Raw genomic sequence first — 27,997 nt, 5'->3', positions numbered from 1 at the left:
GGGAGCGGTGCAGCTGGATGCATAAAAAAAAAAAAAGGAACGCGCCCTCCACCCTGAAGCCCGCCGGCGCCTGGGTCGGAGAACCTTAGAGTCAATCGTGGGCGGAGCAGAGTCGGGGGCGGGGCTGGGAGAGAGGAAGTGCGGCAACGCGCTGCATCCTGGGACCGGAAGTGGAGCGCACGTTGGAGGCTGGCTGTCATGGAGGCGGCACGGAGTCGCAAGAGGTGAGTTTGCGGGTCTGAGGGCTTATTGGACCCCTGGCGGCTAAGGGTATCCAAAGGGGCGTTGCTCGCCCCCTTCCAAGCAGCGGGGCTGGGGCGAGCCAAGGTGGCGTTCGGCTCTGACTGCGAGATCGTGACCCATAGGCGCCTGGCGGAGTTGACGGTGGACGAATTCCTGGCTTCGGGCTTTGATTCCGAGTCCGAATCTGAACCCGAAGGCAACCCAGGAGCGAAGGCGCGGACGGCGCGCGCGGCGCGGGGGATTGCCCGGAGCCCGCGTGGACCAGGCGAGAGCCCCTTGGCCAGGTGAGCGGGGCGCCTCCTCCCACGGAACGTCGCAGGTGGGACCCCTTCGTCCAGACCCGCCTTTCCTGGGAGCCTCAGGCTGAGGGCTAGGGACCATTCATCCGTACCTCTCCCACGTTCAGCGTTTTCCTTTTCGCTACGGGTGTACTCTGAGCAACTGCTATGTGTCGGGTCCCTTCAAGCCAGGGGTTCTCAACCTTCCTAGTGCCGCGACCCTTTAATACAGTTCCTCATGTTGTGGTGACCCCCCCCCCATAAGATTATTTTCGTTGCTACTTCATCACTTCCATTTTGCTGCGCTACTGTTATGAATTGGGCGACCCCTGTGTGGTCGTTCAACTCCCAAAGGGGTCTCGACCCACAGGTTGAGAACCTCAGCTTTAGGCGGTTGTCATACATTACGGGAGGATATGAAGTTTCTGGCTTAGGGCATGTTATTGCGGTGGACGGATGGCACAGGGCCTGCAACAATGGGCGCAGACCTAACAGTCACGATGGTGATACAGGACCAGCTTAGAGCCCTTGTGTTGTGTGTACATTAGGTGGCTGTGAGCCAGCCCGACTGCCCGGCCCCTAACAGCAACAGGAGCAATAGGCTGGGGAGCAATTTGAAGTGTCCTAGGACTAGCAGCCCTGGATTGCGCTTGGGCAGAACGACAGGGCTTTCTACCCCTGTAAAGAGCTACAGTCTGGGGATCCTGTCCTATAAGGTCAGAATGGACTCAAAGACCATGGGTTTGTTTTTGTTGTTGGAGGAGGCGGAGCTGCTTTGGAGTGGGAGAAATGAATAGAGGGGGCTGTGAGGGTAAGGGGGAGAGGAGGGAATGGTTGTGTTGCTGTGTGAAACGGAGGAGGCAGTTTGAGGAGGTAGCTCGAGTAAGTCAGGTCACACAGGGGAATAGCATGCTCCCAGTGTTCTCAGGCGGAGGGCCCAGCCAGGATCCTGAAGCGGGAGCACGTTTCACGTGACCAAGGACAGCGGGAGGCCAGTGTGGCAGAATGAGTGAGGAAGAGAATCGTGGAGCTGAGCCCAGAGCTAGTTGACAATGGGCCGGGTTTTCAAGGCCGTTAGCAGGCCTTATGATAATATGGGAAGTTATTCTGGAGTTCCGAGCTGGGCGGCTAACGTGCCGCGTTGTATGAAGGGCCTTTAGGGTGCCATCCTGGAAAGATATGCAGGAAAATGGCTTGGGGGGCAGCGGGAGCAATGTCGTAGCTGAGGGTTGGTGGTGGTTTGGATGTGTGAGAGAGATTTAAGGATCACCCAGGATTTTTCTCCTGGGTACTTGCAAGGATCATGCTAAGCACCCACTCAGGTAGAGTTGGGTGTAAGTTGAGGTAGAATGAGTTTAGGGAGACGTTGAGTTTAGAGTCAACATCTGCTGGCACCGTGGGTTAGCATCGTGCTGCTAACTGCAATGCCAGTGACTCAAGCCTGCCAGCCCCCACCCCCCCACCCCACCCCCACCCCCGGAAAGGTGCAGCTCTCTGGTCCCGCAAAGGTTTCCAACCTCAGACACTGCAGCAGTCCTCCTCTGCCCTCTGGGGTCTCACGCTGGCTCAAAATGGACTCGGTGGCCATGAAGTTTGGTTTGGGGTTCAGGATGAGAGCGTGCCATGTCTGGAGGCAGCAGGAGGTCATTGGATGAGTGAGGCTGGAGTGGAGGAGGCAGCCTGGACCTTTCTGGCTCTGCTTCGCAGCCCTGCCCTGGAGGTGTTGGCTTCCTGCTGTGATGGGGACAGACAGACCTCTTCCACAACCTCTCTGGATGCCAGCAAGCAGGCCGTGTGGTAGGGACAGAAAGCCACAGTTGGCTGTGCTGCGACCTCCACTGGGCTTGCTGACCCTCTTTGCGCCCCTCACTCCCACCCCACCCAGCCTTCCCAGCCGGCGGAAAGGTCGTGCCTCTGAGCACAAGGATCAGCTCTCACGGCTGAAGGACAAGGACCCGGAGTTCTACAAATTCCTGCAGGAGAATGACCAGAGCCTACTGAACTTCAGCGAGTCGGACAGCTCTGAGGATGAGGAGGAGCAGCTTCACTCTCTGCCCAGCATGCTGGAGGTGAGGGGCCCTGGCAGAACGGGACGGAAGCTGGGGCAGGTACCTGAGGCCTCTGTTACTCCTTGTTCTCCCTTCCCCCACCTTGACCCTTCTACATCTGCACAGGAGGCAAGTGAGGAGGAGGAGGATGGAGCAGAGGCCGGGGATGAAGTCTCCAGGGGCCTGCAGGGGAAGAAGAAGGCGTCGGCCATGGTGACCCTTGCTATGGTTGAGCTTTGGAAGCAGGCAGCGAAGGTGAGGATTGGGCTGTGGACGGGACCCCTGATGGTGCCCAGGGCTCCTGAGACCCACGACGTTGCCCCGTCCCCCCTGGCCTGCCCCTTCTCTCCAGGGCTGCCTTCTCTGGCTCCCCTGGGGGCAAAGGGCTTCCTTCCAAGGTGCTCAGTGGCAGTGTCTGGAGAGGAGACTGGGAAGAGAGGATCTCCCATGTTCCCTGGGAGCCAGCCTCGGAGGCCCTGCCCTCTCTCCCGGAGCGTTCTGGAACCTGGCCTCGCTTCTGCCTTTGCTTCTGGGACTGGCTGTGGTGCCTTCCTTGGGGTCCTTTCTCCCTCCGTCCTCTCGCTTCTCCAGCAGAGCCTCACGCCAAAGCTGTTCCACGAGGTTGTGCAGGCCTTCCGAGCTGCTGTGGCCACCACCCAAGGAGACCAGGAAGCCGCTGAGACCTGCCGATTCCAGGTGGCAGACGGTGCAGGTGAGCTGGGCGCGGGCCCCGGGATCGGTGTGAGTCTTCTGTCCTGAGTGCTGGCCTCTGTGGCATCGTGCCTCACTTGTCCACCCCCTACTCCCGCAGTTTTCAATGCCGTGGTGACATTCTGCATCAGAGACCTCCTTGGCTGCCTCCAGAAGCTGCTGTTCAAGTCCCCCAAGGATGCTGCCAGGTGGGGCTGGAGGCCTCTGTGCACCTCTGAGGTGGGGGAGGGGGGACAGTGGCAAACGGGTGCCCCCGTTCCCTTTTTATCTGCGATGCCATTCTCTGACTGGGGCAAACTGTTTCTGCCTCTGGCCTTCCTCCCCACTCCCCGAGGTGCACTCTCTTCTTCCTCCCCAAAAGAGTCTAACTCTCTTGCTGCCAACTTGTCCCCTCTGGGAGCTGGGGCAAGGGAGGGTCACAGACCTCGGGGGTGTCTTTGCAGGGGGGCGCCACCATCCAGCAGCCCGCTGTGGGGGAAGCTCCGCCTGGACATCAAGACTTACCTGAACTCGGTCACACAGGTGCGGTTGTGGCAGGAGGTGGGGGAGGGAGGCAGGGGCTTGGGCTCCGGGTTGCGTTTGGGCCTCACTGTCCCCTGCGGCCCCCAGCTGGCGAGCTGCCTGACGGAGGCGACTGTGGCAGCCGCCGTCCTTCAGCACATCAGCAGCGCTGTGCCCTACTACCTGACCTTCCCGCAGCAGTGCCGAGCACTGCTCAAGGTAGGCTAGCCTGGGAACCCCTGGTGGGTCCCGTGGGCGTCCCTGCAGCACGTGGGACATCCCTGTTCTCGCGTAACCCCAGGAGGCTGGGAGGCCACCCGTAAAGCCTGGCCCAGGTGCTGGGGCTTCCTGGCTCTGGGTGGGGCTCAGCCTGGAGCCTCTTTTCTGGCTTTATGATGGCTGACAGCTGTCACCTGGGCCTTTGGTGAATTGATGTCCCCAGGAGTGACCAGAGGCCCCCCTGGCCTGCCGCCCCTGAGAGAGGAGAGGGGCTGGGTCGGGCCTCCTGGGTGGGTAGGTGGTGACCCTGTGCCCTCCACAGAGGATGGTGGTTCTGTGGGGCACCGGTGAAGAGACCCTGCGCGTACTGGCCTTCCTGGTCCTCGTCCGAGTCTGCCGCCACAAGAAGGACACGTTCCTCGGCCCCATGCTCAAGGTAGTGCGGCAGAGCTGCCACAGACAGTGCTGCGCCTCTTGTGTGGGCGGCACCCTCATGTGGCCCCTGCCCTGGGCCCCCTGGAGTGCTGAGGGAGGGGCCTCTGGAAGATGGTGGCAGACTCCGCCCACTGGCTCTGGACCTCAGCCCTGACCTAGACTGGCCTCTCCCCAGCAAATGTACCTCACGTACGTGAAGAACTGCAAGTTCACGTCCCCGGACGCCCTGCCCGCCATCATCTTCATGCAGCGCACCCTGACTGAAGTGCTGGCCCTGGACACGGGCGCCGCCTACCAGCACGCCTTTCTCTACATCCGCCAGCTCGCCATCCACCTGCGCAACGCCATGGCCATGCGGAAAAAGGTCCGGGCTCTGCCGGGGCGAGGGGGGTGGGCTGCAGCAGAGAAGCCCCTGCACTGCTTGCCTGGATCTGACGCGTGCCCTCCCTGCACAGGAGACGTACCAGTCTGTGTACAACTGGCAGTTCGTGCACTGTCTCCACCTGTGGTGCCGTGTCCTGGGCACCCTGTGCCCCCGAGGGGCCCTGGAGCCCTTGATCTACCCACTCACGCAGGTCATCATCGGCTGCATCAAGTGAGTCAGGCCTCGTGGGGCCAGGTTACATGGTTGCCCTGTGTGCGTGGGGGGGGGGTGTGTGTGTGTGAGAAAGAGTGCACAGCAGGTGGCCTAGGGGCTCAGGGTTGTATCCACCTAGAGGGCAGGGCAGGAGCCATTCCCCAGGGCTGTAGGGTGTACCTTTCAGTAGTCCCTGGGAAGGGCTGGGGCAGCTTCTGGTCCCCTGAGCCTATCGTGAGAGGACGCTCCAAATGTTTCCATGGGCAGCAAGATCTGCCCCCAGGGCTGGTCCCACTAGCCCAGGCCCACAGGAGGCCCCAGCCTGTGTGTCTTGGGTCTCAAGTTGGGGGGGACATTCAGTCCCTAAGAACGTAACGGTGTCCTGGGGTCCTTCATGATCTGGGTGAGCTCTGGCTTCAACACTGTAGGGTGGGGTGGGGTGGGGTGGGTCTTGCGTGTGCGTGCTCTTAGCCGCCTCAGTGGAAGTGTGGCTGCAGGACCTGGGGAGGCCCGGTCCAGGAAGGGGAAGAGCAGGTGTAGGGGAGGGTCCTTCCTAAAGTAGAATTGAGGTAGAAGCTTGGCGGGCCCCCCCAGGAGGGGTCTGTGGGTGAGTGTGGTCAGGAAGCCTGGGGGCTGGGGGCCGGACCCACAGACAAGCGAGTCCACTGAGCTCCCACTGGCCCCCTCTCCCCCACCACCAGGCTGGTCCCCACGGCCCGCTTCTACCCGCTACGCCTGCACTGTGTGCGTGCCCTGACACTGCTCTCCGAAAGCACAGCCACCTTCATCCCCGTGCTGCCCTTCCTCCTGGAGGTGAGTGCTGGGGCCGTGACCTTGGGGGTTTGGTGAGGGCATTGCCTGCTCAGTGCCTCGCTGCCCACCCCCACCCCCTGGGTGATAGGGGACTATCTGCCTTGTGATGAATGGGCCCCGGGGGACGGGGGTCTTTCAAAGGTCAGGACCAGCCAGGCCTGTACTTCCCCTTCCTCGTCAGTCAGCCAGCGAGCCATCTGAGCTGTGTCTCTCCTGCGGTGTGCCAGCCTCCGCACATGTGTGTGTACATGTGTGTGCACGCATGCACATGTGGCCACATGCATGTATATGTTGCCGAGGCTGGGGGGCCTCAGATTGAAGTCTGGCCAGCACTTTTTCAGAGACCTGTTGTCTCATTTGTGGGGGGCAGGTAGCCTTGCTGGTCAGCATGTGCCTACCTGGAGACAGGGCCAGACTGTGGTCTGCCGGCAGGTTGGGGTGGAGCCCTGCTGCCTCAGGCTGTTATTAATGCCCTTTGGAAGTGACAGTTCCCTTCTGCTTGTGTTTACTTTGGGGCATCTGACTGCCTGGCCTTTGGCTCTTGGCACCCTCCACCTTGGGCCCCACTTCTACCCTGACATCTATCCCCCGTCCTGGGCTGCTGGCTAGAGGTAGGGCGGGGTTTTTGGCCAGGTGAGGGTTTCTCCTGTGGGGAGACATGCTCCGAGGGTCACTACTTGCACTACCAGCAATGCCTCCTGGTGGGGGCCCTGCCTCAGCCGTGGGCAGCCCGAGCCTTAAGTTCTGGAGGAACAGGAAGCAGCTTGTGGTGCCTTGGGGGACGTGCATGCGTCTTTAGCTGGCCCCACTCCCTTGCTGCACTGAGGAGGGTTCTGATGAGCTGACCACACACGTGCCCACTCATACTGTTTGTTGTCAGTGTGGGCACTGCCCTCAGTGAGGGAGGGGTCCTCCAGCCAGGGGCGCCTCCCTGTTGGGCACCCACCCTGGGTGGCACACGTGTCCCTGGTGACAGCCGTAGAAAGCACTGAGGCAGTGGGGGCACGGGGCAGGAGGCGGCAGGCCTTGATGTCGCTCTTGCCTGCCTGTAGGTCTTCCAGCAGGTCAACTTCAACAAGAAGCCAGGCCGCATGAGCTCCAAGCCCCTCAACTTTGCCGTGATCCTGAAGCTGTCCAACGTCAACCTGCAGGAGAAGGCCTACCTGGTGAGGATGCGAGGTGGCTGCTGGCATGCTGATGTCCTGACATGCCCACCCCCTCAGGGCCCCCCACCCCGATCCTGCCCTGATCTCCCTGCCCTTCCTCGTGCTTGCCCCAGCCTTCTGGCACCTTCCTGATGCAGCCATGTGCCTGATGTCCCCCGTCCTGACACTCTCCCCACCCCCAGGATGGCCTGCTGGAGCAGCTATGTGACCTCACCCTGGAGTACCTGCAGGGCCAGGCCCACAGTGTCGCTTTCCCGGAGCTGGTGTTGCCCGCCATCCTGCAGGTCTGTGCCCCCCCCCACCCCCGAGTCTTCCAACTGGTGGCCTGTTTCAACAGGGTCCCGATGTGGGAGTGGGTGCATCCTCCACTAGGGGTCTGTGGGGCCCAGCAGTGCCTTCAGGTCCCAGAAGACTCCCTAGGCCCTGGAGTAGCCATAGGGCCACACCCCCTCATTGTGACTCTGGGTGCAAGGAGATGGGGCAGATCTGGCCGGCTCCCACGCCCCCTTTCCCCTGGGGTTCCGTTTGCTCAGCCTAGCTATGTCCTGCTTCAGGGGCGGGCGCTGTGGCTTCCCTGGGATGGGGGTGTACATGCAGGTCAGAGGTCCACCGGGACCACGTGTGCAGGTGAGCAAGCACAGGATGCACACACAGTCACACATGCACTTCGTTATCCCACGTGTACAGGCTGGCTAAGTCTGAAAGCATGGTGACGGGGGTCCGAGTGCACATGTGCACTAGTTCATTGCAAGCAAAGCGTGTTCGCACATAGTTTGCGACTGGCGGGCAGGTTGTGCATGGTTCCCTCGGTCATACCTGCAGCCTACTCTCATCAGGTGCCTTCAGAGAAGGGATGTTCTCTGCGCTGGGGACAAAACCCATTTTGAGGCTGGAGCGAATATCACATTTTTAGCCCAAGTTACGTGGGCCATCTTCTCAATCATTGATGCTTACAAGAAGTTTACAGGAGTGGGGCCCCATAGAACCCACTGTTTTCAGATGGACTGAGTGTTTCCAGGAAGACCTCAGAGGGGACACCATCAGGTGGGACAAATGACACTGGCTGAAGTCCCAAAGCCGGTGGCAGAAAGCCCACCGTACGGGAGCCATGGACGTGAGAGCTACTGATGTTGGGGCCTCTTCAATCTTCAGCGAAGATCTCGGCCTGAGCTCACGTTCTGTCCTGTGGGTGCCAGGGACATTGCCCACAGCCCACGTAGAGAGCTGGGCTTCCCACCAACCTTGGCTCTAAGCAGGGCCAAGTCTTGGATCGACCCGCCAGGGCTCACCACAAAGCTGGTTTCTTAGAAGCACTGCTGGGCCTGGTAAATTCCCAAGCAGAGATCAGTCTCGAAGGTCGTGACAGCTGTGTTTTGTAATTCCGAAGGGGTCGTCAATTTTTTATGAAAATGGAAAACTATGTTGTTGAAAAAGAGCAGGAATCATCGTCCATTGTCATCAGGTGCCTGCGGCCTCCTCGAGAGGAGTGAGGGCTGTCCTATGGGAATTCTCCTTAGAAAGTCTTACTCCGTCTGCCCTGCAGCCCTGCTCCCGGGTCTTCAGACTTGTGTGTTCCCCAAACTCAAAGGAGGATAGGAACCCACTGGAGGCCCTCGAAAACGTCCCAACCACCTTTTTGACGTGATGTAAATCGAAGAGCAGAGAGGCCTTCAGGAAGGGCCCGCCAAGCCCCCCACACTGCTATTGAATCAGCTTTGACAGAAAAACTCATCGTTCTCCCAAGTTGCAGCTGGTAGTCTTGAGCTGCTGACCTTGTGGTTACCCCAGTGCATAACCCCGTTTACCACGTGGGCTTCTGCAGGGAAGGGGTAGAGAGAAACACTTCCTTCAGAAGCATCCTCCCGGTGCCATCAAGGGGATGCTGGCTGATCGTGACCCCAAACGGCTGTAGAACTGCCCCTGTGAGTTCCCCACACTGGGAATGGGAAGCCCTGTCTCTTCCTCAGAGGGGCTGCTGGTACTGAACTGCTGACCTTGAGGATTGCAGTCTGTGGTGTAACCACTATGCCACGGGCTCCTGGAAGCATCCTCGATGGAGGATATATCGAGAAACAAGAGCTGCATGTTGATACTGTTTGTTGGATAAAGCTTTCTGTAAATTTTGTCGCCATACTGTGGCTTACCTGTGCACACACGTGCACAGCCAGTCGCACATACACGTGTCCACGTACAGATGTGTGTTCATCACACACCGTGTGGCCTCCAGCATCAGCCTCTGTCCTTGTGCCCTGGCACCCTGGTTAGTCAGATACTCATTTTTGGCTGGGAGGACCCAAGCTACCATGGGCGCAAGTGCAGGTTTTGGTAAAAGGCCAGCACGGGCCCTGCCCATAGTGTAGGCTGCAGGGTTCTCAGAACTGCTTCTTGCCCGCCATGCCACAAGAGCAGACACACACACACACACACACACACACACACACTCGAGTGAGCCAGCAAGAGAGACATAATATGAGCAGACACGCTGCCCTCAGCTATCTCTGGCCTCCGTGCGTGCAGAGCACATGCACCCTCATCTGCAGCACCCCTACAGGCATACAGGTGCATGTTCTGGATGGGACCTGCGTCCCATTTCCTGCCGTCAGTCCCCTTCCGGGATCAGGGGAGAGGATGGCACCTGCTGCCATTGCCAGAGGTGACGGGGCCCCTCCCCCTACAGCTGAAGTCCTTCCTGCGGGAGTGCAAGGTGGCCAACTACTGCCGCCAGGTGCGCCAGCTGCTGGAGAAGGTGCAGGAGAACGCCGAGTACGTGCGCCAGCGCCGCCAGGCTGTCTCCTTTGGTGTATCCGACCGGCAGGCCGTGGTCAGTCCAGAGTGGGGTAGGGCGGGGTGGGATTGCTTAAGCAGTCTCTGAAGCTCCCCCAGGGCAGATGTGGCCATGACCAAATCTCTTCTTTCCCCGCCTACCCCCCTCTCCCCACAGGATGCCTGGGAGAAGAAGACCTGGGTGGAGGGGACCCCGCTCACCAAGTACTACAGCCACTGGAGGAAGCTGCGGGACCGCGAGCTGCAGCTAGAGATCAGTGGCAAAGAGCGGGTGTGTGGATGGCCAGGCTCAACCTGGGGCCCCCAGAGGGTGGGCAGGTGCCAAGGTGCCCTGAAAAAGGCCAGGTTAGGCAGAGCATCTCTGCCATGGCCACCCCAGCCCGTGGTGGGTGATGACGCAGACAGGCCACCCACCATCTGTGTGGCAGGCCTGTGTCTGTCCTGGGGGCTGGTGACTCTCAGGCTCCCAGAGGGAAACCAACGGGGCTGCCGCGCAGATGCTGACTGTGCCAAGGCACCCTTTACCCATGAGGGGGCCCGAAAGCGGTGGTGGGTAACAGTCGGGAAAAGTCACTGCATTCTCAGGACCAGGACCTGCGGAGGGAGGTGAATGGCGACAGTTTGGGATGAATGCCACTGGTCTGAGGGGAGGATGGAGGAGGGTAGATTGGTGGTCTACATGGTGGCTCTTGGAGGGGTTCATTCTTGTGGCTCTGTTGAGGCAGGGAGGGGGGGGGCCGAGGGGCCAAAATTGGGCAAGCCCAGCCTCACACCCTGCTCGGGGGCTGGCCCTCCAGCTGGAAGACTTGAACTTCCCAGAGATAAAGCGACGGAGACCTGGGGACAGGAAGGAGGAAGACAGGAGAGAGTTCAAGGACCTCTTTGACCTGGACAGTGACGAGGATGACCCCACCTCCAGCCTCTTGGAGACAGGTATTTGGGTGGGTGGTGCTAGGCACTCCCAGCATATTGAGGGGCAGGAGTAGGTTGGCCATGGACAGGACAGGACAGGGCCTGACACACACCCATCCTTCCATGGCTGCTGTCATCAGTTCCTTGCTTCAAAGAGGGGCTGTTTCTTAAGCTCTCACTCTCAGGGCTGGCTCCCCTCCCCACACCTGCACATAGTTCCTGTGCGGCCAGACTGGCAGTAGATTGGTCGCTCACTGGCTCTTCCTCAATCCCCAGGGGTGACTGGATCCCTGCGAGCACGGCCAAGGGCAGAGGAGGAGGAAGACGAGGATGATGAGGCCGACAGCAGCGGTGGCAGTGAGGACGGAGGCAGTGACTCCGAGGGTGAGTGCTTGCTCACGGGCTGGTGGGACCCTGGCTGGGCCAGCGAGCAGACTGTCCAAGGGCAGAGAGAGCCAGCAGACCTCAACTACCCACGTCCCGGGAGGCCAGCCCAGCTGTTCCGGCAGCCAGCACAGCGGCTCCGATAAATTAATTAGTGCCATGATTAATTAGTGATGAGTAACCTCCGGGCTGGCTCCTCCTGATAGTGCAGGATTTATGTGGCCTTGCTCCCTGCAGATGGTGGCGCAGACGTGGAGGCGGGGCTGAGCCCTGAGGAGCTGCAGCGGCTGGCCCAGGGGCCGGAGGACGAGCTTCAGGACCTGCAGCTCTCTGACGAGGACTGAGGCTACCATGTCCAGCAGTAGGCAAGGCCAGAGACTGTGACATGACTTTATTTTTACAACATGAAAGACCAAACGTACCAAAAGCTGGGCCACTCCCCGGGATGACCGCCCAGGGACAGGGACACACCGCTGAGCTGGCCCTGCAGACCCCCTACCGAAGAAAGGAGACCTCCCTGCTTCTGACGGCAGGATGCACAAGGTCCCCCAGCAGGTTCTGCGCCAGTTCCAGGGGAGCAGTGATCCATGGCGCCCCGTCTTTGGTTTGTCTGTTGCTGTCTGGGTGCAGGGACCCCATCCCTGGGGTCCGAAGCACAAGCAAGCCTCAGGATTCAATGGCCCACTTCCCCCCCTCCCCCCTCTCTGGGACTTGTTCGTTTGCTAAGTCAGGTTTTCTCTCACTGACCACGTCTGGTACTTTGCATCCAAATCCAAAAGGAGAAATGAGCCAGGAGCAGGGGGGTTGCAAGAGTTTCTCATGGGGGGAGGGCCATGGAGGGGCAGGGGCTGGGCTTTCAGGCTCAGCACAGAGGCTGGGCCGGGTCAGCAGCCCCCCCTGGGAAGCAGGGTGGCGGTTCCATTCTGCTGAGGTGAAGCTCGACCAAAGGGAGAGCTGGTTGTTTCTGGAGATGGGGACTGCTCCCCAGCTGTGAGCTCATGCTCTGGGGTACGCAGGGGTGGTGGCTGCAGTGGCAGGGCCACAGGGAAGCTGGCCATGTAGAAGACTCGTCCCAGGCGCCTGGCCACCTGCAGAGACAGGCTTGGGTGGGCAGGCACCCTGGGGAAGGGGTAGGGGCAGTGGCCACCCCTGGTGCCCACCCATCTGCCAAGGCCACCCTCCTCCCCATATGGGGATTCTCCCCGGGGGCCCACCTGGGCTCGGATCTTGAGTGCAGGGCCCAACTTGAGCCCCATGGTGGTCAGGAGGTGATCCTCGGTCAGCAGGGGCAGAGTCTCCCCATCGATCCCCTGCTCTCTGAAGACCTGGCAGCAGGGTGGGGGCAGCAGATTTAGGACCTGAGTGTGGGCACCATGGCCCCACCCTCAGAATCCTTCCAGCTAGGGTCTGGAATCCTGCCAGCTCCTGGGAAATGGAGCTGTTGTACATTCATTCCTCCCCCCTACCTCCAGTGTAGGGAATGTGCCAACACTGGGGCAAAGGGGGTGGGGGTGCTGGGGAGAGTTCTGTGGCACATCCAGCCTCCTCACCGGTGCGTACTCCCCACAGCCAGACAGGCCCCCCACAAAGCTGCACACATCATCCACGGTCCACTTGCTGACATCTTCAGGGGCTGAAGCCCCCTCTCTGTCTGTGAGGAGTCCACCCGAAGTGCCTGGTGGGGGAGGGCTTTTGGCAGGGCTCAGCAGGCAGTGGTCCACACTACCTCCCTGCCCCTCTTTTGCTTGTCCTTGGAGATGTTGGTTTGAGGACTGGGAAGGGTTCTGCTCCCCAGGGCCCCTCCTCCCTGAGGTCCATTCAGGCTGGATCTTCTTGTTCCCCACTAACAAGGGAGCACTGCCCACCTGTGTGGAAGTAGGGGCTGACGGTGTAGGGGAGGCCCAGGGGCAATGCAGGGGGCATTCCCTGCCCCTCAGCTGTCATCCCTCCAGCTGGAGCTTGGCCTGGGGTAGGGCCCTGGCTCCCCAGAGCCGCCGCCTCCGTTTCCTCTCCATCGGAATCCTTGGGGGGCTCGTCTTCGGAGCCATCCTGGGCCCAGAGCCTGGCCGGTGTGGTCTCCCTGGATTCATTGGGCCGGGCTGGAGCGGGGCCAGGTTGCCCTTTCCGGGCGGTACGGCGAATAGGCTCTCGGGGAGGGGTGGGAGGGCCCTGGGGGGGCAGCGCCAGCAGCGGCGCCGAGCTGTGTCTCAGCACCAGCATGGCCCCGCGCCGCTGCAGCTCCTCGGCGCCGTCGGGCGGTCGCGGGGCGGGCTCGGGCGCCAGCAGCTGCGGGCGGGGCGTGCCCTCCAGCTCCTTCTGCCGCAGCAGCTCCGCTGACATCTCCAGCCTGGGCCGGGAGGGCGGGGGTCAGCGGCGTGGTCCCGCCACCCCCTCCCCCGCTGGGGCTGCTGCACCTACCGGGCCAGGTTCTGCTTCCGCAGCAACTCCTGCTGCCGGGCGAACATCTCCGCCTGGGCCGGAGGCAGGAAGCCGTACCCTGGGGCAGGAGGGCAAGCCACGGGAGCCGGGTGCCCGGGTGGTCCCGGGCGCTCGCCCCACCCGACTGCACGCTTGTACACCGAGGTCTGCCTGGACCCCGCCCGACCCCCGGGGCACGCGCGCACCCGCCCCGTCCTCACCTGGGGTCTGGCACAGAGCAGAGGGCACCCCCAAGAAGGGAGGCCTGAGGTGGGGGCCCAGGGCGATGTGCGGGGCATTCTGGGGCGACAGCAAGGGGGGCGGCTGCGACAGCTCCCTATGTACAGCGGGGCGGTGAGTGGCTCGCACCGCAGCCCAGGGGCCCCCGCCCTGCGCGCCCCCAATTCCCGGAACCGCGGCCCCTCCCGCAGCCGCCTCCGCTAATTGCCCGCCAACCGGGCGGTCGATGCGCCGCTCGTTACCGCTCTGGGTCGCGCCCGCCCCCGCCGGCGGCGCCAATTAATCTCGGGCGGCGGCGCGGAGGCGCTGACCCGGCGGGGCGCGACTGCAGCGGTAATTACTGCGCGGGGCGCGCCGGGGGAGCCCCCGCCGTCCCTCCCTCCCCTCCCCTCCGTCTCCTCTCCCCTCCCCGCCCCCCCGCGGACTCGGCGGGGGGGGCGCGGCGTAATTAGCCACAGTCCAGGAGGCTAGGCGGCCAAGGCAGCTGTAGACGCGCCGCCGGGCGGGCGCAGAGCAGGGAAGGGGGCCTGTTTCCCAACTCGGGTACCTCCGTGCCGCCGGACAGCAGGAGCACGCGAGCCGTCCCTCCCGTCCCTGGGGTGGTTCCTCCTGCTTCTGTGCCCCATCGCCCCCAGACTCACACCCTCTCTGACTTGGGGTGGGGGTGGAGATGGTGTCTCAGATCGCAGACCCTTCCCCTCTGAGTCCAGCCTCCTGGCCTGCCTGTGGCAGAGCTCAGCCAGGCCTAGCCAGGGCGCCTGGGGTCAGTGAGACTTGCTCCTGAGGCCGCAATCACTCCTACCCTCTTCTGCCCTATTCATGTCCCTGGCCTCTCTCAACCCACCAGGCACCCTGGGCACAGTGGGGAGCCTGGGCACACTGGTGGATGGTCCAGTGGTGGGAGGGGGCATGTGCCAGTGGGGGTGTGAATGTCTCAGAGGGTTCTGGCTGATGGACCTAACAGGTCTGCCCAGCCCCCTCCATGTCCCATAAGCAAGGGCAGAAATCCCCTCCTCCACAATCCACAGTCCTCCCTCCCACCCCAGTACCTCTCAGGGAAAGCCGGGGTAACCGTTGGGGCGATGCCCTCCCGGTGCTGGGCCAGGCCTTGCTTCCGACGCGGACCTGTCGTGGATGAGGGCAAGTGGACTTCCAGGCTGTTGGGGTTCCTCACAGCTGTGGCTGCTACCTCCTGCCGAACCCTCAGGAGATCTGGGGGGCGGGGTGTGTGGAAGTGACCCAGTGTCCTGACTCCCACTGCCCTCACCCTGGTACACCAAGAGGTCTAGGACCAACAGAACGGATCCTCCAGCCAATCAGCCCTGCCTACCCCACTGACCCCTGACCCTCCTGTGGTCAGATTCTGAAACTGGCCCTGGGCTGGTCAGTCACCAGGACAGAAAAATGAGTGGCACAGGCACATGTCCCTAACCAAAGAGGGGTGGGAAGGGAAAGGGAGCCAGCCCCTGGGCAAGGCAGCCAGGTGTCCAGGCTGGCTCCTGGCCAGGTCCAGATGTTAGAGTATGCACGTGCATGGGATGGCGGGCAGAGGTGGAGGCAGGCCAGCCTGGGGGTGGGATAGGGGAGGCGGGGGGCACAGGCATAAGGGGACAGGGCAGTTTGAGTCCACGTGTTGCAGTGGGCAGGTTGGACAGGGCCTCTCTGCCTCTGGTGGCCTGGGCTGGCTCTGGTGGCCAGGTGGGAAGTCAGGAAAGATCCAAGATTCCCCAGACAGAACTGGCAAGGACAGAGGCGTCAGGCTAGTGAGACGGCACACGTGGGTCCCACAGCACGTGCGGACACACTGCCCGCTGTAACAGCCGGCACACAGACAGTCAACAGTGGGCCACATGGACATGCAAACACACAGCACACACGTGCACACAGACAGCATATGCAGCACCCAGCAATGAGCACGTGCACACCTAGGGCCATGGCACACAGGACAGTGGCTGAGCCACTGCTGCCCACGGGTCTCCAGCCTGCTCAGGGTCGTCTGAGTCCCCTCCCCCCCTCCCGCAGCCCCCACCTTCGCAGGCTCCACCGCCGCCATCGCCGCCGCTGCTGTTTATAAATTAATTACCCGAAAAGCGGAGGCCGGTCCTGCCCCAGGCCGGATGCCAGCCTGCAGAGCCGAGCTGGCGCGGCCGCCCGCATCGATCCCAGCGGTGCCTCCGCCGCCCCCGCGCCACGGCCGTGGTTATTTACAGTCGGCTCCGCAGCGGGGGTGGCGGCTCCGCGGCGGGGACCGTGATTGACAGCCAGCTCCCTGGGCGAGAGGCCCACAGCCCTCCCCCTCACCGGCCAGCAGCGGCCCCAGGCAGGGCAGGGAAAGCAATTAAAAAGGAAGATTTTTAAATTATTAACATTTGGTGAATTATTCAGGCTCTCTCGGTGCCTGAGCTGCCCTGGGGGACAGTGCCTGGTGTGCAGAGGAAAGCCTGTCCCCTTTCCGGGAAGACGCCTTCCTGCCTGAGACACCAGGACTCCCTGGGCTGGGTTGGCAGGGGAGGCCAGGGTCCAGCTGGACAGACCATGGGGGTGGGCAGGGGGGCTGCTAAGGGACAAGGGCACAATGGTGCCTCGGGCTGCCAAACCTTTGCTTTCTTTCTGACCTCCCTCGCCCACATCTGACCTGGACACCCCGACTCTGAGCTCACTGTGGTGGAGGTGCTCCTCTGGCTGAGGGGCCCGCTCTGGGACTCAGTTTCCCCATCCCCTCTCAGGGAAGGGTGCCATGTGGGAGACATGGGGTATAGCCGCAGGAGAGGGGTGGGGCGTAGCCAGGGCCAGAGTCTGGGCAGAGGTGAAGGCCTAGTTTTGGTGGGCATTGGGCACCTACCGTGGCTGGGCAAGCCGAGGTGGTAGAGATGCTGGGGGTCCTCAAAGGTGCCTGCCTCACTGAGCGCAGACACGAGGCGGCGGTAATGCTCCTCAGGGGCCATGCCGGACCCGAGCTCTGGCAACAGCAGAGGCCCTGGCACAGAAACGCAGGGAGGGGGTTTCTTCAGACCCTGCTGCCAAGGTTGGCCCTGCCCTGTGGAGCACCCCACCCTCCCACAAGGTCCCAGCCAGTTAAGGGCTCAACTCTCCCTTCCTCACCCAGGCTGGGGCGCCTACCTGCAGGGGACTGGCTTCGAGCCTTCTTCTCCGAAGGGCAGTCAATACTGATGTGGGGGGAGGAGCTCAGTCTCTTGCCCAACCGGTCACCTGTAGGAGGGATGTCTCAGGGAGGGGCCCAGCCCTTGTCCCCATGCACACCCCCTCCTCCGGTTGGTCCCGGTGAGCCAAGGCTGGCTCCAGCTGGGGCTCAGTGACCAAGGACGCCATGAAGGTGTGGGGGAAGAGCCAGGATTTATGGAACAACATGGCCCTGGGCTCTGGGGGGGGGAGGACTTGTGACATGCAGGAGACTCAGAACAAGGGGCTTCAGGGAAGCTGGGGACCCCCAGGCTGCTGCTCTGCTACCTGCCTGGCGGCCAGGTTCATAGGGCTTCCTGCCAGTGATTTGGGAGAACAAGATGCTTTTGATTTGATGGGCATAGGGCGGGGGTGGGAAGGCTGGTGACTCGGCCCTGCGCCAGGCTGGGGGTGAGGTATGTAGCCACGCCACTTAGGAAAGCACCCTCACCCCCCAGGCTGCTTGGCTGGGCAGTACCTCTGCTCTCCTACTTGGCTGGAGCTGCACATCCCCTACCCTACCCCCACCTCCACCAGCTAACCAAATTCATCTTCCACATAGGAAGTGTCCCAGACACCTCCAGGTTACATCCACAGGATGGCCCACCCAACCTGCCAGTGGCTCCCTCACCCAGGGCCCCAGCCTGCCCCCTTCTCAGGAGCCTCCACGAAGGGTGAGTGACAGCCCCTGCCAGGCCCCAGGTCCACTGTGACACCTGCATGCACGGCCTTCCAGACTGGAGCCCGCCCCGGAAGCCCGGCCGTCAGCTCCAGAGCTTAATTCCTTTTTCTTATTCCCTTAATCTGTCATTTTTATCAGGCCGGGAAGTGCGGCGGCCCGGCGGCCGATCAATCTCCACATTACAGCTGACAGAATGGTGCTAATAACTTATTGATCTCAACCCCTTGCTGCCACTGGCCGGGGCACCCCAGCCCCAGCCCCAACCTTGCCCCAAAGAGAGGGGCAATGGTTGAGAACTGGGCAGGATGGGCTGGAAGCGGGGCAGGGGACTGCTAGGTCTCTGAGAGAGAGACAGGCAGACAAGGGGGGGTGGGTGCACAGTCCTCCAACACCCTTAACCACATAACCACTCCTCTAGGGACAGGCGGGTGGTGGCTGTCTATAAATAACCCAGAGGCCACCCCTGGACAACCACCTGCTTCCTGCTTCCCTCCCCTCCCTGAATGGAGACCTGCTGGGACCCACTGTCACAGCCTGGGGGAGGATTGTCATAAGGGTTAGGGGCTCACTAGTCCCCCCCCACCCTGAGGAAAACTGCCCTTACAGGACATGCCAGGGACAGCAGGGGTGCCCAGGGCAGCTGCTGTTCCTAGCCCTGACAAGGGCAGGAGGGAGCTTATGTGCTAGGACATCTGTATGTGGGAAGGGCTGGAGCAAGGGGTCACAGGAAGCAAGAGCGGGTGATGACCTCCTGCCCAAACAGGGTTCAGCACCCCAGCCTAGATACACCCTTGAAATATGGATGGACACGTGTGATAGACACAAACACACATGTGCAACTTCAGGCAAAGGCAGAGGGTACAGCTGCACACTTCTGGGAATGGGGTGCGGCTATGCACACAGGCTGAAGATGCACACGCACACACCTGCCTGTGCCCCAGGATGCATGTGTGAGTGTGTGTTTGTGTGTGCAGGCAGCCACTGGGACACCCCCGCTAGGCTGGCTGAGAACATCTCAATCATGGCGGCTGCTCCGCCCAATCGATGGGGCAATTAGATTTTATCAGCCGCTTGGCCGCCTCACTCATCCAGCTTGGCTCTCCGCAGCCCCTGCCTCCCAGGTCCCCAGGTCCCCAGGCAAGGGCAGCCCCAGGCCATCCTGCCTTCCCAGAACCAGCTAGGTCACAGAACTCCAATCCCCCTCCCCAACTCAATGCCAGGAGCCCCCTTCGATGGAGTCAGGGTCTCAGGACAGCCCTTCAATCTGAACTCTTTTTGCAGGTGGAACCGGGTGGGAGGGGGAGCCTGGATGGAGAGTTGCAGGTGGCCCGGGTGGTGGGTGACTGGGTGCCAGCCCACAAGAGCAGTTCCAGGGGCTTGCGAGGCTGCATGTGCAGGTCTGGGGACCCCCCCCCAGGAGGGGGGCAGTGAGTGGCCTTGGCAGCTCCAAGCCAGCAACACCCGCCGCCCCCCCCAGCTGGCCCCTCCAGCCACAACGGCAGTGGAGCCACAGCCCCGCCTCCTGTCTGCCTGGTGGGATTAACACAATTACCATCACACGGCGCCCCAGGGGACAGGCAGCCTCGCCACCTCCGCCTCACTGGCCTCCTGGCCGTCAGCCAAGGCTGCTGGAGGTGGCCCGTCCAGGCTGCTGAGCAGAGACTCCTGGACATAGGGCGGGTGGGGAGGGGGCTCCCCAACCCGGGCCCCCAGCCCTCACCTGCAGCTCCCAGACCCAGCTCCGCACCGCCTCTCTGGAATTCGCAGCGGCTTTGGGGCTCCGGCATCACGAGGTGGCGGCTGCGGTGCACACTGGATATGAGGGTGGAGAGATCACTGTCCTGGCTGCGGCAGAGCAAGAGGGACAGTGGGCAGGAGGCTGGGGCGGCCCAATAGTCCAGACCAGGCCTGGCGAGGCCCATCCCCCTGGGGGCAAGGCATGAGGGTAATGAGGGTGAGGCGTTTGCCAGGGGCCCTCTCCACCTCTTGCAGCTGCAGAAAGGTCTCTGGGCCGAGACCTTGTACCCAGACCAGCCTCACCCCTGCTCTCTCCCGCAAGGATGCCTCTCTGTGCTGGCTCCCAGTAGGGGCACTGCTCCTGCAGTCCAGGCACCCAGAAAGGCTTGGGATCACCTATCTCAGTGAGAACCTGCAACCCCTACCCAGGTCAGTGCGACCCCAGTTTCCTGGAAAAGAGGTTTAGAGCGAAGTCCTAAGGGCAGCAACACATCCACGTACACACCAGCACTTGCAGGGTTAGAGGGACATCTGTGACTCATGGGGATGCAGACACACACAGCTGGAAATAAAGAGTACACCCATGCAAGAACACCCACACACCCATGGGGACACACATGCGTGCACACTCAGGACATACATGGGGACACATGCATATACACGTGTGCACATGGGAACGCAGACACATGCAGGCCTCATGCATACATCCGCAGCTGCACAGATATGGGGACCCAGGTTCACCTGGGCCTGAGAATTTTAGCAAGCCAGGCTCCTGAGAACTTGTAATAAGTGCATGTTTAACCCTTTTGTTCCCTCGATTTGATTTCCTCCTTCCTGCTCAATCCCTCAATCCATACTCAGAGAGCCCCACAGAGGGGGAGGAAGAACCCCCAGGGGAGACTGTGGGAAGGCTGCCTACGAGACAGCCCCTGGCTCCCACCCTGCATGTGCTGCGCCCCACTGTCTGGCTCACCTGTGACTGTGACAGAGGAGCCTCCTGGCTGGCCACACCACACAGGACCTCCACGAGTGACCAGGGAACCCTAAGCCTAAATCTCCTTAAATAGCCTCCCCGGCCTGGGTCAGTGGCCGGTCTAATCTGAACTGGTTTCTAATCAGATCCGTTTCAACACCAAGGGCTGGGCTGGAGCCGGGGCCCAGGGCCTTCTGGGAGACCCAGATGCAGGTCCCAATGATGCCCCCATGCAAATAGGAGGGCAGGTGGGGCTGGGTAAGTACTTTATGGGATTAATTGGCAGTGAATCTCATCCCCTCCATCATCCTCATCAATGCGGGGGCAAGGGGGGTGTCCCAGCAAGAACTGCTGCTCTCAGCACCCTGGAGGGGGAGGCAGCCCAGGATCCCATGGGAGGCCAGCCTACCTCCCAAGGACTCAGGAGGGCAGGGCCTCCCAGTTTACTCCCGGAAGAGTACCCAGCTCAGCACACACACAGGGACATGGTCTTGTCTCTGAGAGGCCCTGAGGACCTCCTGCCTCTCTCTTGTTTTCCTCTCCTCCAGGGCTTATTCGGCCCCAGGGGGAACCTGTCCAGTCACTCAGCAGGCACATTGTGCCGGGTTCTGTGTAAAGAACTACAAAGTAACCTTGTGCCCGTTGTGCCAAGGAGGCTCCGGAGGAGGGCTCAGGTCTTCCAGCCAGCTCTGGGCCTCGGGTCTCTGAGAGAAGAGACCACATTTCCCATGAGGACAAGGGGTATGAATGCTCGCTGCCTGGGGCCAGAGTGGACACACCAAGTCAATCCCTGCATGTGGTGCTCTGCTCACTCCAGCTGCTTCAACCAGACAGAGGGACAGCAACAGGGACAAGAATAGAGAGAGACAGATGAAGATGGAGGGACAGACATGCAGATGGAGACAGACAGGTGGATGGAGATGGAGACAGATGGACAGAGGATGGAAACGGAGAAAGACAAGCAGACAGAAGATGGAGACAGATGGACAGACGGAAGACTAGAGATAGAAGGACAAAAGGTCAGGCCCAGGAAGGGGCAGGGAGCAAAACAGCCAGACAGAGCGGAAGGCCTTGGGGTGGCTGAGCGGACGCCCCCAAGTCCTCAGCAGGGTTCACTGCCCCTTCAGCAGGGCCAGCTGCAGCTCTCCTGGTAAAATCAGGGCACTGTCCAGCCCATCGTGGCCTGGGTAGGGATGCCTTTTCCCCTTGGTCAAGGCGTGGGTGGTGCAGGTGGGAGCAGCCAGGAATAGGTGTCCTCCTGGCTATGGAGGAGGGGGGGCAATGGAGGGGCCAGCACTCCGCTCTCCTTCAGGCCTCACTGACAAATTTATCTTGTAATGTCCCAAGTAAAAGGCTCATAAAATGTCATCAATGTTCATGACGGTTCATAAAAATGATCAGTTGAGCTGGCAACTCCAAAATGAAGTAGAAATAAGTTTAAAGATGTTTTTATTGTAATTCGGCTCCGGGACCCTGCTGCTTTCTTCGAGTGGTAAATAACAACCGGTCCTGACAGAGACAGGTGTGCCAGGGAGGGCCACCTCTCATACCCTGCTCACCCACCCAATGCCTGCTCTGATGGGCCCACTAGTGCCACACTTGACCCCAAAGACTGGGCACCATAAACCCACCCACACTGCACCCTGGAGGAGGAGTTGGGGGCCTTGAATCCTATCTCCTCAAGCCCTCTATTTTCCTCCACCTCTCCCATCCGGGTTCTACAGCTGGGTCTGTACCGAGCAGAGCAAGCCCTATGTGGAGGGCCAGAGTGAGCCGCAAAAACCAAACACTCCCTGCCATCAAATCCATTCCGACTCAGCTCGATCCTGGAATCGTGGGTCATGCACTGGACTCCCAACCACAAGGTCAGTAGATGAAAACCACCAGTTGCTCCATAGGACAGACAAGGCTTTCTACTCCCAAGATGAGTGACAGTCTTGGAAACTCACGGGCGTGGTTCTACCTTGTCCCTCTGGGGCCTCCATGAGTCAGGGTGACATTCCAGAAGCCAGGAAACCAAGGACAGGCCCACAGATCCAGTGAACAGGCCCAGGTGGGAGGTAGCTTTGAAATCGGGGAAGAGCGATGGAAAAGGTAGCTTGGACGCCTACCTGCAGGATGTCTCTCGGAAGGAGATGTTCACGTCCCAGTGAGTGTGGACCCTGCAGGGAAAGAGGTCGGTGGGTCCCATGCAGCTGGCACCTATGCCAGGTGAGGGGTCTCCCCCCCAAAGAGCCCAAGATCAAGGGGAGGGTGGGTAGGAGCCAGTATGGACAAGGGTGGGCAAACAGGCTGGGCAGTGCCCAGAGATGGGCTGGGGGGATTACCTTTGGGGAGGACCGAGAGTGTGTGAAGAGGCTAGAGCAGCGGTTCTCAACCTATGGGTCTCAACCCTTTTGGGGGTCGAACGACCCTGTCACAGGGGTCGCCCGATTCATCACAGTAGCAAAATGACAGTCATGAAGTATTAACAAAAATAATGTTATGGTTGGGGGGTCACCACAACATGAGGAACTGCATTAAAGGGGCTCGGCATTGGGAAGGCTGAGAAGCACTGGGCTAAAGGGTTGGAAATTCTGTGGATGTCTAGAAGGTTCTCCTGAAGCATGTGTTATGTTAGACAAGTGGACAGGGAGATGGACAGACAGACCGGTAAATGGTTAGGTGGACGGATGGGTGGGTGGGCAGCTGAAGGTGACTTCTGGGAGTGGGGGTGGGGCAGTCATCAGGAAAATAACAGTCAAGCCTTGGGGAACACTGAGGACAGGAGAGCCCCTGACACTGCCCCTACCCTGAGACCCCAAGCCCAGGCTCTGCTTCCTATGGCCTTCCTCCTTGTTCTATGTCTCACCCACCAGTCCCACCCCCCTACCCACAATTCCCGGCGGCTCGTCCTGGCCAATCACCTTCTCTTCATGATACTGACTCTTACGTCGTCCTCATGCTTCAGAGCTGGCCGCCGCCTGCAGGCCGGGCCGCTACCCTCACAGGCGCCATCTCTCGCCAGGAAGCCGGAGGCTGGCTCCTTCTTCAGGACCCGAGCAGGGGGCAGGGCAATGGTCCTCTTATCTGCCAGCCGCCCCCGGTTCTGGGCAGGTGGAGGAGAGAAGGGTCAGGCCGATTGTCTCCCAGGTCATGGAAGCCTTTGGGGTAGGTGACCACCAAGGACAAACAAATGGGCGCAGTCAGTGTATGTATATGTCTCGGGGTGTGAGGCCAGGCCACTCCCACTCCAGACTCTGCCCCAGCTCCTGGCAAACAGCCACTCAGCCTGTGATGGGGATGGGGAAGGTCCTGAGCACCCCCCCACCCCCGTGTGCCGACTGGCTCCTCCTTCACTCTGCCCCCCCACTGGGTGCCCCAGTGTCCCTCCGCCGTGGGAATCCCAAAGCAGTGCCAAGGTCAACAAGCACGGTCCAGTGTGAATCTCAACAGGTGCCAAAGTCAACAAGCAGAGTCCAGTGTGAACCCCCAAACCAAAGCCAACGTTGACAAGCCCAGTCCAGCATGAACACCCAAACCAATGTCAACAGTGCGGCCTCATTCCACACTGCTGCCCCCTTACAGGGCCCGCTCCGGCAGGCTGACCAGGGCCTGGCACTGGCAGAGCTGTGACGCATTATTCCCTCCCCCAGCCCCCTCCAGAGCAGGCAATCTCGGGCCCTGCTGAGCTTGTGGCCCAGCGACCCCCTTTGCAGCCCAACCAGCCCCGAGGGCCCAGAATCAAGGGGTTCCCATCAAAAAAAGAAAAGCCTGAGCAAGATAGACCAACCCAGTCCCCCACCACGGGCTCAAGCCTAGTGATTCTGAAGATGGCGCAGGACCGAGCAGTGTTCCTTCTGCTGTACTGAAGGTCACGATGAGTCAGAACTGACCTGACAGCATCTAACAACAACCTAGCCTGTCCTAGACCAGGCGCTGGAGCCCAGCCTCAGCCTCAGGAGAGCCCCATCTTCTCCTGCCTTCCTGCTGTCTGCATTTGTGTGTGTGTGTGTGTGTGTGTGTGTGTTACACCAGGGAGAAGGCCCACAAAAGGAACTTGGGATGTGGCCGAAGTGCCCCTGGGCTGCATGCCAATGCGCTGGGTGCAGCAGCATCCACAGAGAAACCCGGTCCCTGCGGGGAGGGGGCGGGGGAGGTAGCCTGGGGTTGCTGAGGAGGGGCTATCTGGGGATAGCTGCAGGAAGAGACATTGGGAGCTTGAGGCCAAAATGTCAACCCCACAGCCATCTAACAGCACTCAGACCTGAAAAGTGAGTGTCGGAGCCTCTGCCCCCACCAAGCCCAGAAGGCTGTGGAGGGGGCTGATCAAGGAGGTGGACAGGGGCATGACCTCTAGCTGCCTGTGACTTCAGAGTGTGTGTGTGTGTGTGTGTGTGTGTGTGTGTGTATGTGTGAGAGAGAGAGGGGGGGGTGGATTGTCTGCAGGGGGCTGGGACCCTCTCTGGATGACAACAGTAGCTGCTAGGGACCTGAGGAGGTCTTTAGGGTGTTCCCAGGGGAGGGGTGATGGGCAAAAGGGACCCAACTCAGGAAGGGTGACATCAGCTCGCAGCCCCAGACCACAGCCTCATCCCTCTGAGTCTTAGGGTTCCTCTTGGCAATGGAGAAAAAATATTTACCTCCTGCCCCCTGATGATGCACAATTCAGATAAATTGAAGGTGGGCTCTTGGCCTGCCCTGGGAGGACTCAAGGTCCCCCCGCCCCAACCAAAACCAGAGGCCTGCACTGGTTTTAGACCCTGCAGAAGGCAAAGCAGGAGCAGGGGAGGCCTCTGTGGCCTCTTGTCTTAAAGGGGAGGGGGCAGGGCTAGTGGGCTGGGGGCCTGCATATAAAGGAGTTTAGGGGATTCACTTGGGGGGTTGCTAGTGAGGCTCTTGACACCTGAGGACCCCTGGGGTGTCACAGGGTGGATCATGGCTATGGCCCTCCCATGCAGTATTTGTAGCATTTGCGAGGGCAAGCCCTGCTTACAGAGGGGGTGTCTCTGATGTCCAGTCACCACCTGTACCCACAGATGTGACCTGCCCCTAGCATTTCCAGGAGCCTGGAATGCCCTCCATGCCAATGTCACTGACAGTCCCAGTAAACAAGCCCTTGTTCCCACCTGGAATGGGGGCTTCCGAGAGGAACCAAGAATGGGGGACTATGGGGCACAGTGACAACGCCCACTCTCTCCAACTTCTCCACGAGGGGACCCCCAATTCCCTCCCTGAGGTTAGCCAGCCTCCACCTCTGCTCTGGTCACCAAAGGCCACACCGCATGAACCAGCCTCATCCAGACCCTTCTGGCCAGGGTTCCAGCTCCCAGCCCCCTCCACCCTGACATGCAAGTCACTGGAATCCAAGGCTGTAGCCATCCCAGAACAAGTGTCACTCTGACTGGGCCAGACAACAGTGACCCCCAGACCACGGAGGGTAGAAACCATGGCTCACTCGGGCGACCCCACCCAGAAAGACCCCACCCTCTGGCCTTTTGGAGAAGCACCTTCAAGACACAGAAGACACAAGACGCTAGGACTAAGTCCCGCATCCAAACAGGGCACCTCAGGGTTCTAGCACCTCTTAGGGCTCTCCCCCCACTCCACCCCCAATTCCCTCAGAGCCGACCTGCAGCACACCATGAGGGTTAAGGCAGCAACTCCCGATCTTGGAAAAACAGCACAAACGTGTTGGGAGGACAGTCCCTACATCCCCGTTACCTTCCCCCCACGTCTTACCACGGGGGAGGAGATTCGGCAGCCCGGGCAGTCGCAGATGGGAGGGTGCACCTGTAGGATGCCCTTGGACATGAGCGTCTTCAGACTTTTCCCTGTGAAAAGAGCCGGAGGCGGTGCAGGTCGGCAGGCGCAGAAGCCCGCGTGGGTGGCACACCGTCCAGAGGCGCAGCCGGCGGCACGTGGACGAAGCACACCCTCCCCTTACCCACCTCCGAGCAACTTCCCAGCCCGCCGCCCGGCCCACCTTGGCGGCCGCCGCTGCCGCCGCGGGAACTGCAGGCTCTAATCTAAACCCAGCTGGGGCGAGCGCCTTTCCTGGCAGAGGCCGGGCGTCTTCTCCGCCTCCGCGCCCCACCCCCTCCAGCCCAGACCGCCTCCCCCGCCGGGAGTCCCGGGCCGCGCCGAGGGAGGCCGCGCCTGGGTGCAGGGGAGCAGCACCGTAGGGACCCGGCTCTGCGCCTACTCCAGCGGCCGGAGGTGCGCCCCCCGCGGAGCCGCGAACCCCGAAGTCGAGGACCACCCAGTCCCTAACTTTCTAACTCCCCCACTGCGCCTGGCGCTCACCACGCTCCCCCGCGTTCTGCTCAGGCGGCCCCCCCACGTCGCGCCCGGAGAGCGAGGCTCTCGCCGGCGGCGCCCGAAGAGGCTGCGCCTGGCTCAGTCGCTCGGGCTCCGCGCGCGCCTCCGCGCCGACGCGCGTTCCCGCGCCGCCCCCACCTGCCCGCGCCGCCCTCGCGCCTTCCCTCTGCCTCCAGGAGCGCGCCCCGCACCCCGACTGCACGTGCACCCCGGTACTCTCGCCGGGAACCCGGGTCGGCCTTGGGGCAGGCAGGTGTCCCACGGAGCCAGCCGCCCGCCGGCTTCCCCCGAGCGGCTGACAACTTCCCCAGGCCCCCCAGCCCTGCGCGCCGGGGCCCCGGAGGAGCGGGGGGCTGTTCCTGCGCAGCCCCGGACCTGCAGCGCCCCCACGGGGCCGAGCGAGGGCGGCCCGGTGGCGGGTCCCCCGGGAGTGCGGGGGTCCACCCCGCGGGTCCCCGGCGGGCGCGGCCGCACCTTTGTGGCGGATGCTGCGCTTCCAGTCCTTGGCCGTCTCGCGGCCGCTGACGAACTGGAACTCGTTGGGCGTGAGCCACTCGCCGCGGTGGCGGATGGACGGGCCCTTGCTGCCCTGGCAGAGTTTGCGCACGTAGAGCAGCGCGCGGTTGGCGCCGCACTCCACCTCGATGCACGGCTCGCCGTTGTCCAGCAGAGGCTGGAAATCGGGCGCCGCCGCCACCGCGGCGGAGAAGCGCTCGAGGGCCAGCGGGTCCCGCGGCAGGTGGAGGTGCGCGGCGGCCTCGTGGAGGCTCAGGTAGGCGCGCGAGGCGCGGAGCGGCGGCGCCAACAGCGCCTCATAGCCGGCGGCGGCGGCTGGCAGCGAGGCGGCCGGGGGTAGAGCGGCGGCGGCGGGCAGCGGCGCCAGGTAGCCCGGCAGCGGTGGCAGCGGCAGCGCGGCCAGGGGCGGGTGGAAGGTGGCCAGGGCCAGAGCCAGGTCCTCGCGGCCCGGGAGCTCCTTCTTGACCGCTGGCATGGCGCGCCGGTGGCCCCTCAGCCCGGCTGTCCGCCGCTGGCGCAACTTGTTCTGGCCCAGGCTAGAGTTGGGCCGCGGAGGCGGGAGGGGACCCGGGAGGCGCCTGGCTTCGCGCCCGCCCTGCCCGCTACTGCGCCCAGGAGCCCAGAGGCGCCGCCGCCGCCGCGCCGCCCGCCGGGCCGCTCCGGACCGTTGCCCGGCCGCCTGGCGGGAGCTCCGCGGCCCGAGACATGGTGCTGCCTGGAGCTGCTATCGATTCCCGATCGACCCGCTGAGCACCGCAGCCACGGGGCTCTGGGGCTCCGCGGGTCGCCAGAAGTCCCGCGCCCCGGCCACCTGCGCCGCGCCCCCTGGGGCCACCCCACGCCTGACTCGCTGGGCGCCTACCCGGCCAAGCCGGGCAGT

The 27,997-nt window shown here is 61.9% G+C and overlaps 2 protein-coding genes across 8 annotated transcripts; one reads left to right on the top strand and one right to left on the bottom strand.

Annotated features, from left to right (window-relative positions):
- The first annotated feature begins 98 nt into the window (after positions 1-98).
- Positions 99-11,817, top strand: NOC2L (NOC2 like nucleolar associated transcriptional repressor). Of its 2 annotated transcripts, none has more exons than XM_075549546.1 (19): positions 99-224; positions 366-527; positions 2,407-2,590; positions 2,696-2,824; positions 3,164-3,281; positions 3,381-3,468; positions 3,724-3,802; positions 3,890-4,000; positions 4,323-4,436; positions 4,611-4,799; positions 4,891-5,030; positions 5,714-5,825; positions 6,878-6,991; positions 7,174-7,275; positions 9,669-9,812; positions 9,933-10,046; positions 10,573-10,708; positions 10,964-11,071; positions 11,309-11,817. In XM_075549546.1, the coding sequence occupies exons 1-19, from the start codon at positions 199-201 to the stop codon at positions 11,413-11,415; spliced, it is 2,277 nt and encodes a 758-aa protein (XP_075405661.1). In that variant the 5' UTR covers positions 99-198; the 3' UTR covers positions 11,416-11,817. The 2 variants fall into 2 exon arrangements, with proteins under 2 accessions (XP_075405661.1, XP_075405653.1); XM_075549538.1 differs by having other exon boundaries at positions 3,161-3,281.
- SAMD11 (sterile alpha motif domain containing 11) lies at positions 11,442-27,997 on the bottom strand. Of its 6 annotated transcripts, none has more exons than XM_075549493.1 (14): positions 27,076-27,995; positions 26,023-26,114; positions 23,208-23,389; positions 22,413-22,463; positions 19,312-19,517; positions 16,850-16,939; positions 16,572-16,706; positions 14,779-14,941; positions 13,711-13,826; positions 13,490-13,568; positions 12,937-13,418; positions 12,622-12,746; positions 12,286-12,396; positions 11,442-12,159 (listed from the first exon to the last, which is right to left on the bottom strand). In XM_075549493.1, the coding sequence occupies exons 1-14, from the start codon at positions 27,590-27,592 to the stop codon at positions 11,956-11,958; spliced, it is 2,553 nt and encodes an 850-aa protein (XP_075405608.1). In that variant the 5' UTR covers positions 27,593-27,995; the 3' UTR covers positions 11,442-11,955. The 6 variants fall into 6 exon arrangements, with proteins under 6 accessions (XP_075405608.1, XP_075405615.1, XP_075405624.1 ...); XM_075549500.1 differs by having other exon boundaries at positions 19,312-19,436; positions 27,076-27,994; XM_075549509.1 differs by having other exon boundaries at positions 19,312-19,403; positions 27,076-27,994.

The sequence above is a fragment of the Tenrec ecaudatus genome, chromosome 1 (assembly GCF_050624435.1).
Source record: "Tenrec ecaudatus isolate mTenEca1 chromosome 1, mTenEca1.hap1, whole genome shotgun sequence".
Classification (NCBI taxonomy): Eukaryota; Metazoa; Chordata; class Mammalia; order Afrosoricida; family Tenrecidae; genus Tenrec; species Tenrec ecaudatus.
The sequence above is the reverse complement of the archived record's forward strand: the minus strand, read 5'-3'. Positions and strand labels throughout refer to the sequence as shown.

Excerpts from the sequence above, each read along its gene's own strand:
- NOC2L (XM_075549538.1), top strand. The coding sequence starts at position 199 with ATGGAGGCGGCACGGAGTCGCAAGAG. Across the intron at positions 4,800-4,890 it reads CCATGGCCATGCGGAAAAAG|GAGACGTACCAGTCTGTGTA; the intron begins GTCCGGGCTCTG and ends CTCCCTGCACAG. Across the intron at positions 6,992-7,173 it reads TGCAGGAGAAGGCCTACCTG|GATGGCCTGCTGGAGCAGCT; the intron begins GTGAGGATGCGA and ends CCCCACCCCCAG.
- SAMD11 (XM_075549484.1), bottom strand. The coding sequence starts at position 27,592 with ATGCCAGCGGTCAAGAAGGAGCTCCCGGGCCGCGAGGACCTGGCTCTG. Across the intron at positions 13,419-13,489 it reads CGGAAGCAGAACCTGGCCCG|GCTGGAGATGTCAGCGGAGC; the intron begins GTAGGTGCAGCA and ends CTCCCGGCCCAG. Across the intron at positions 12,747-12,936 it reads CAGCCCCTACTTCCACACAG|GCACTTCGGGTGGACTCCTC; the intron begins GTGGGCAGTGCT and ends CTCCCCCACCAG.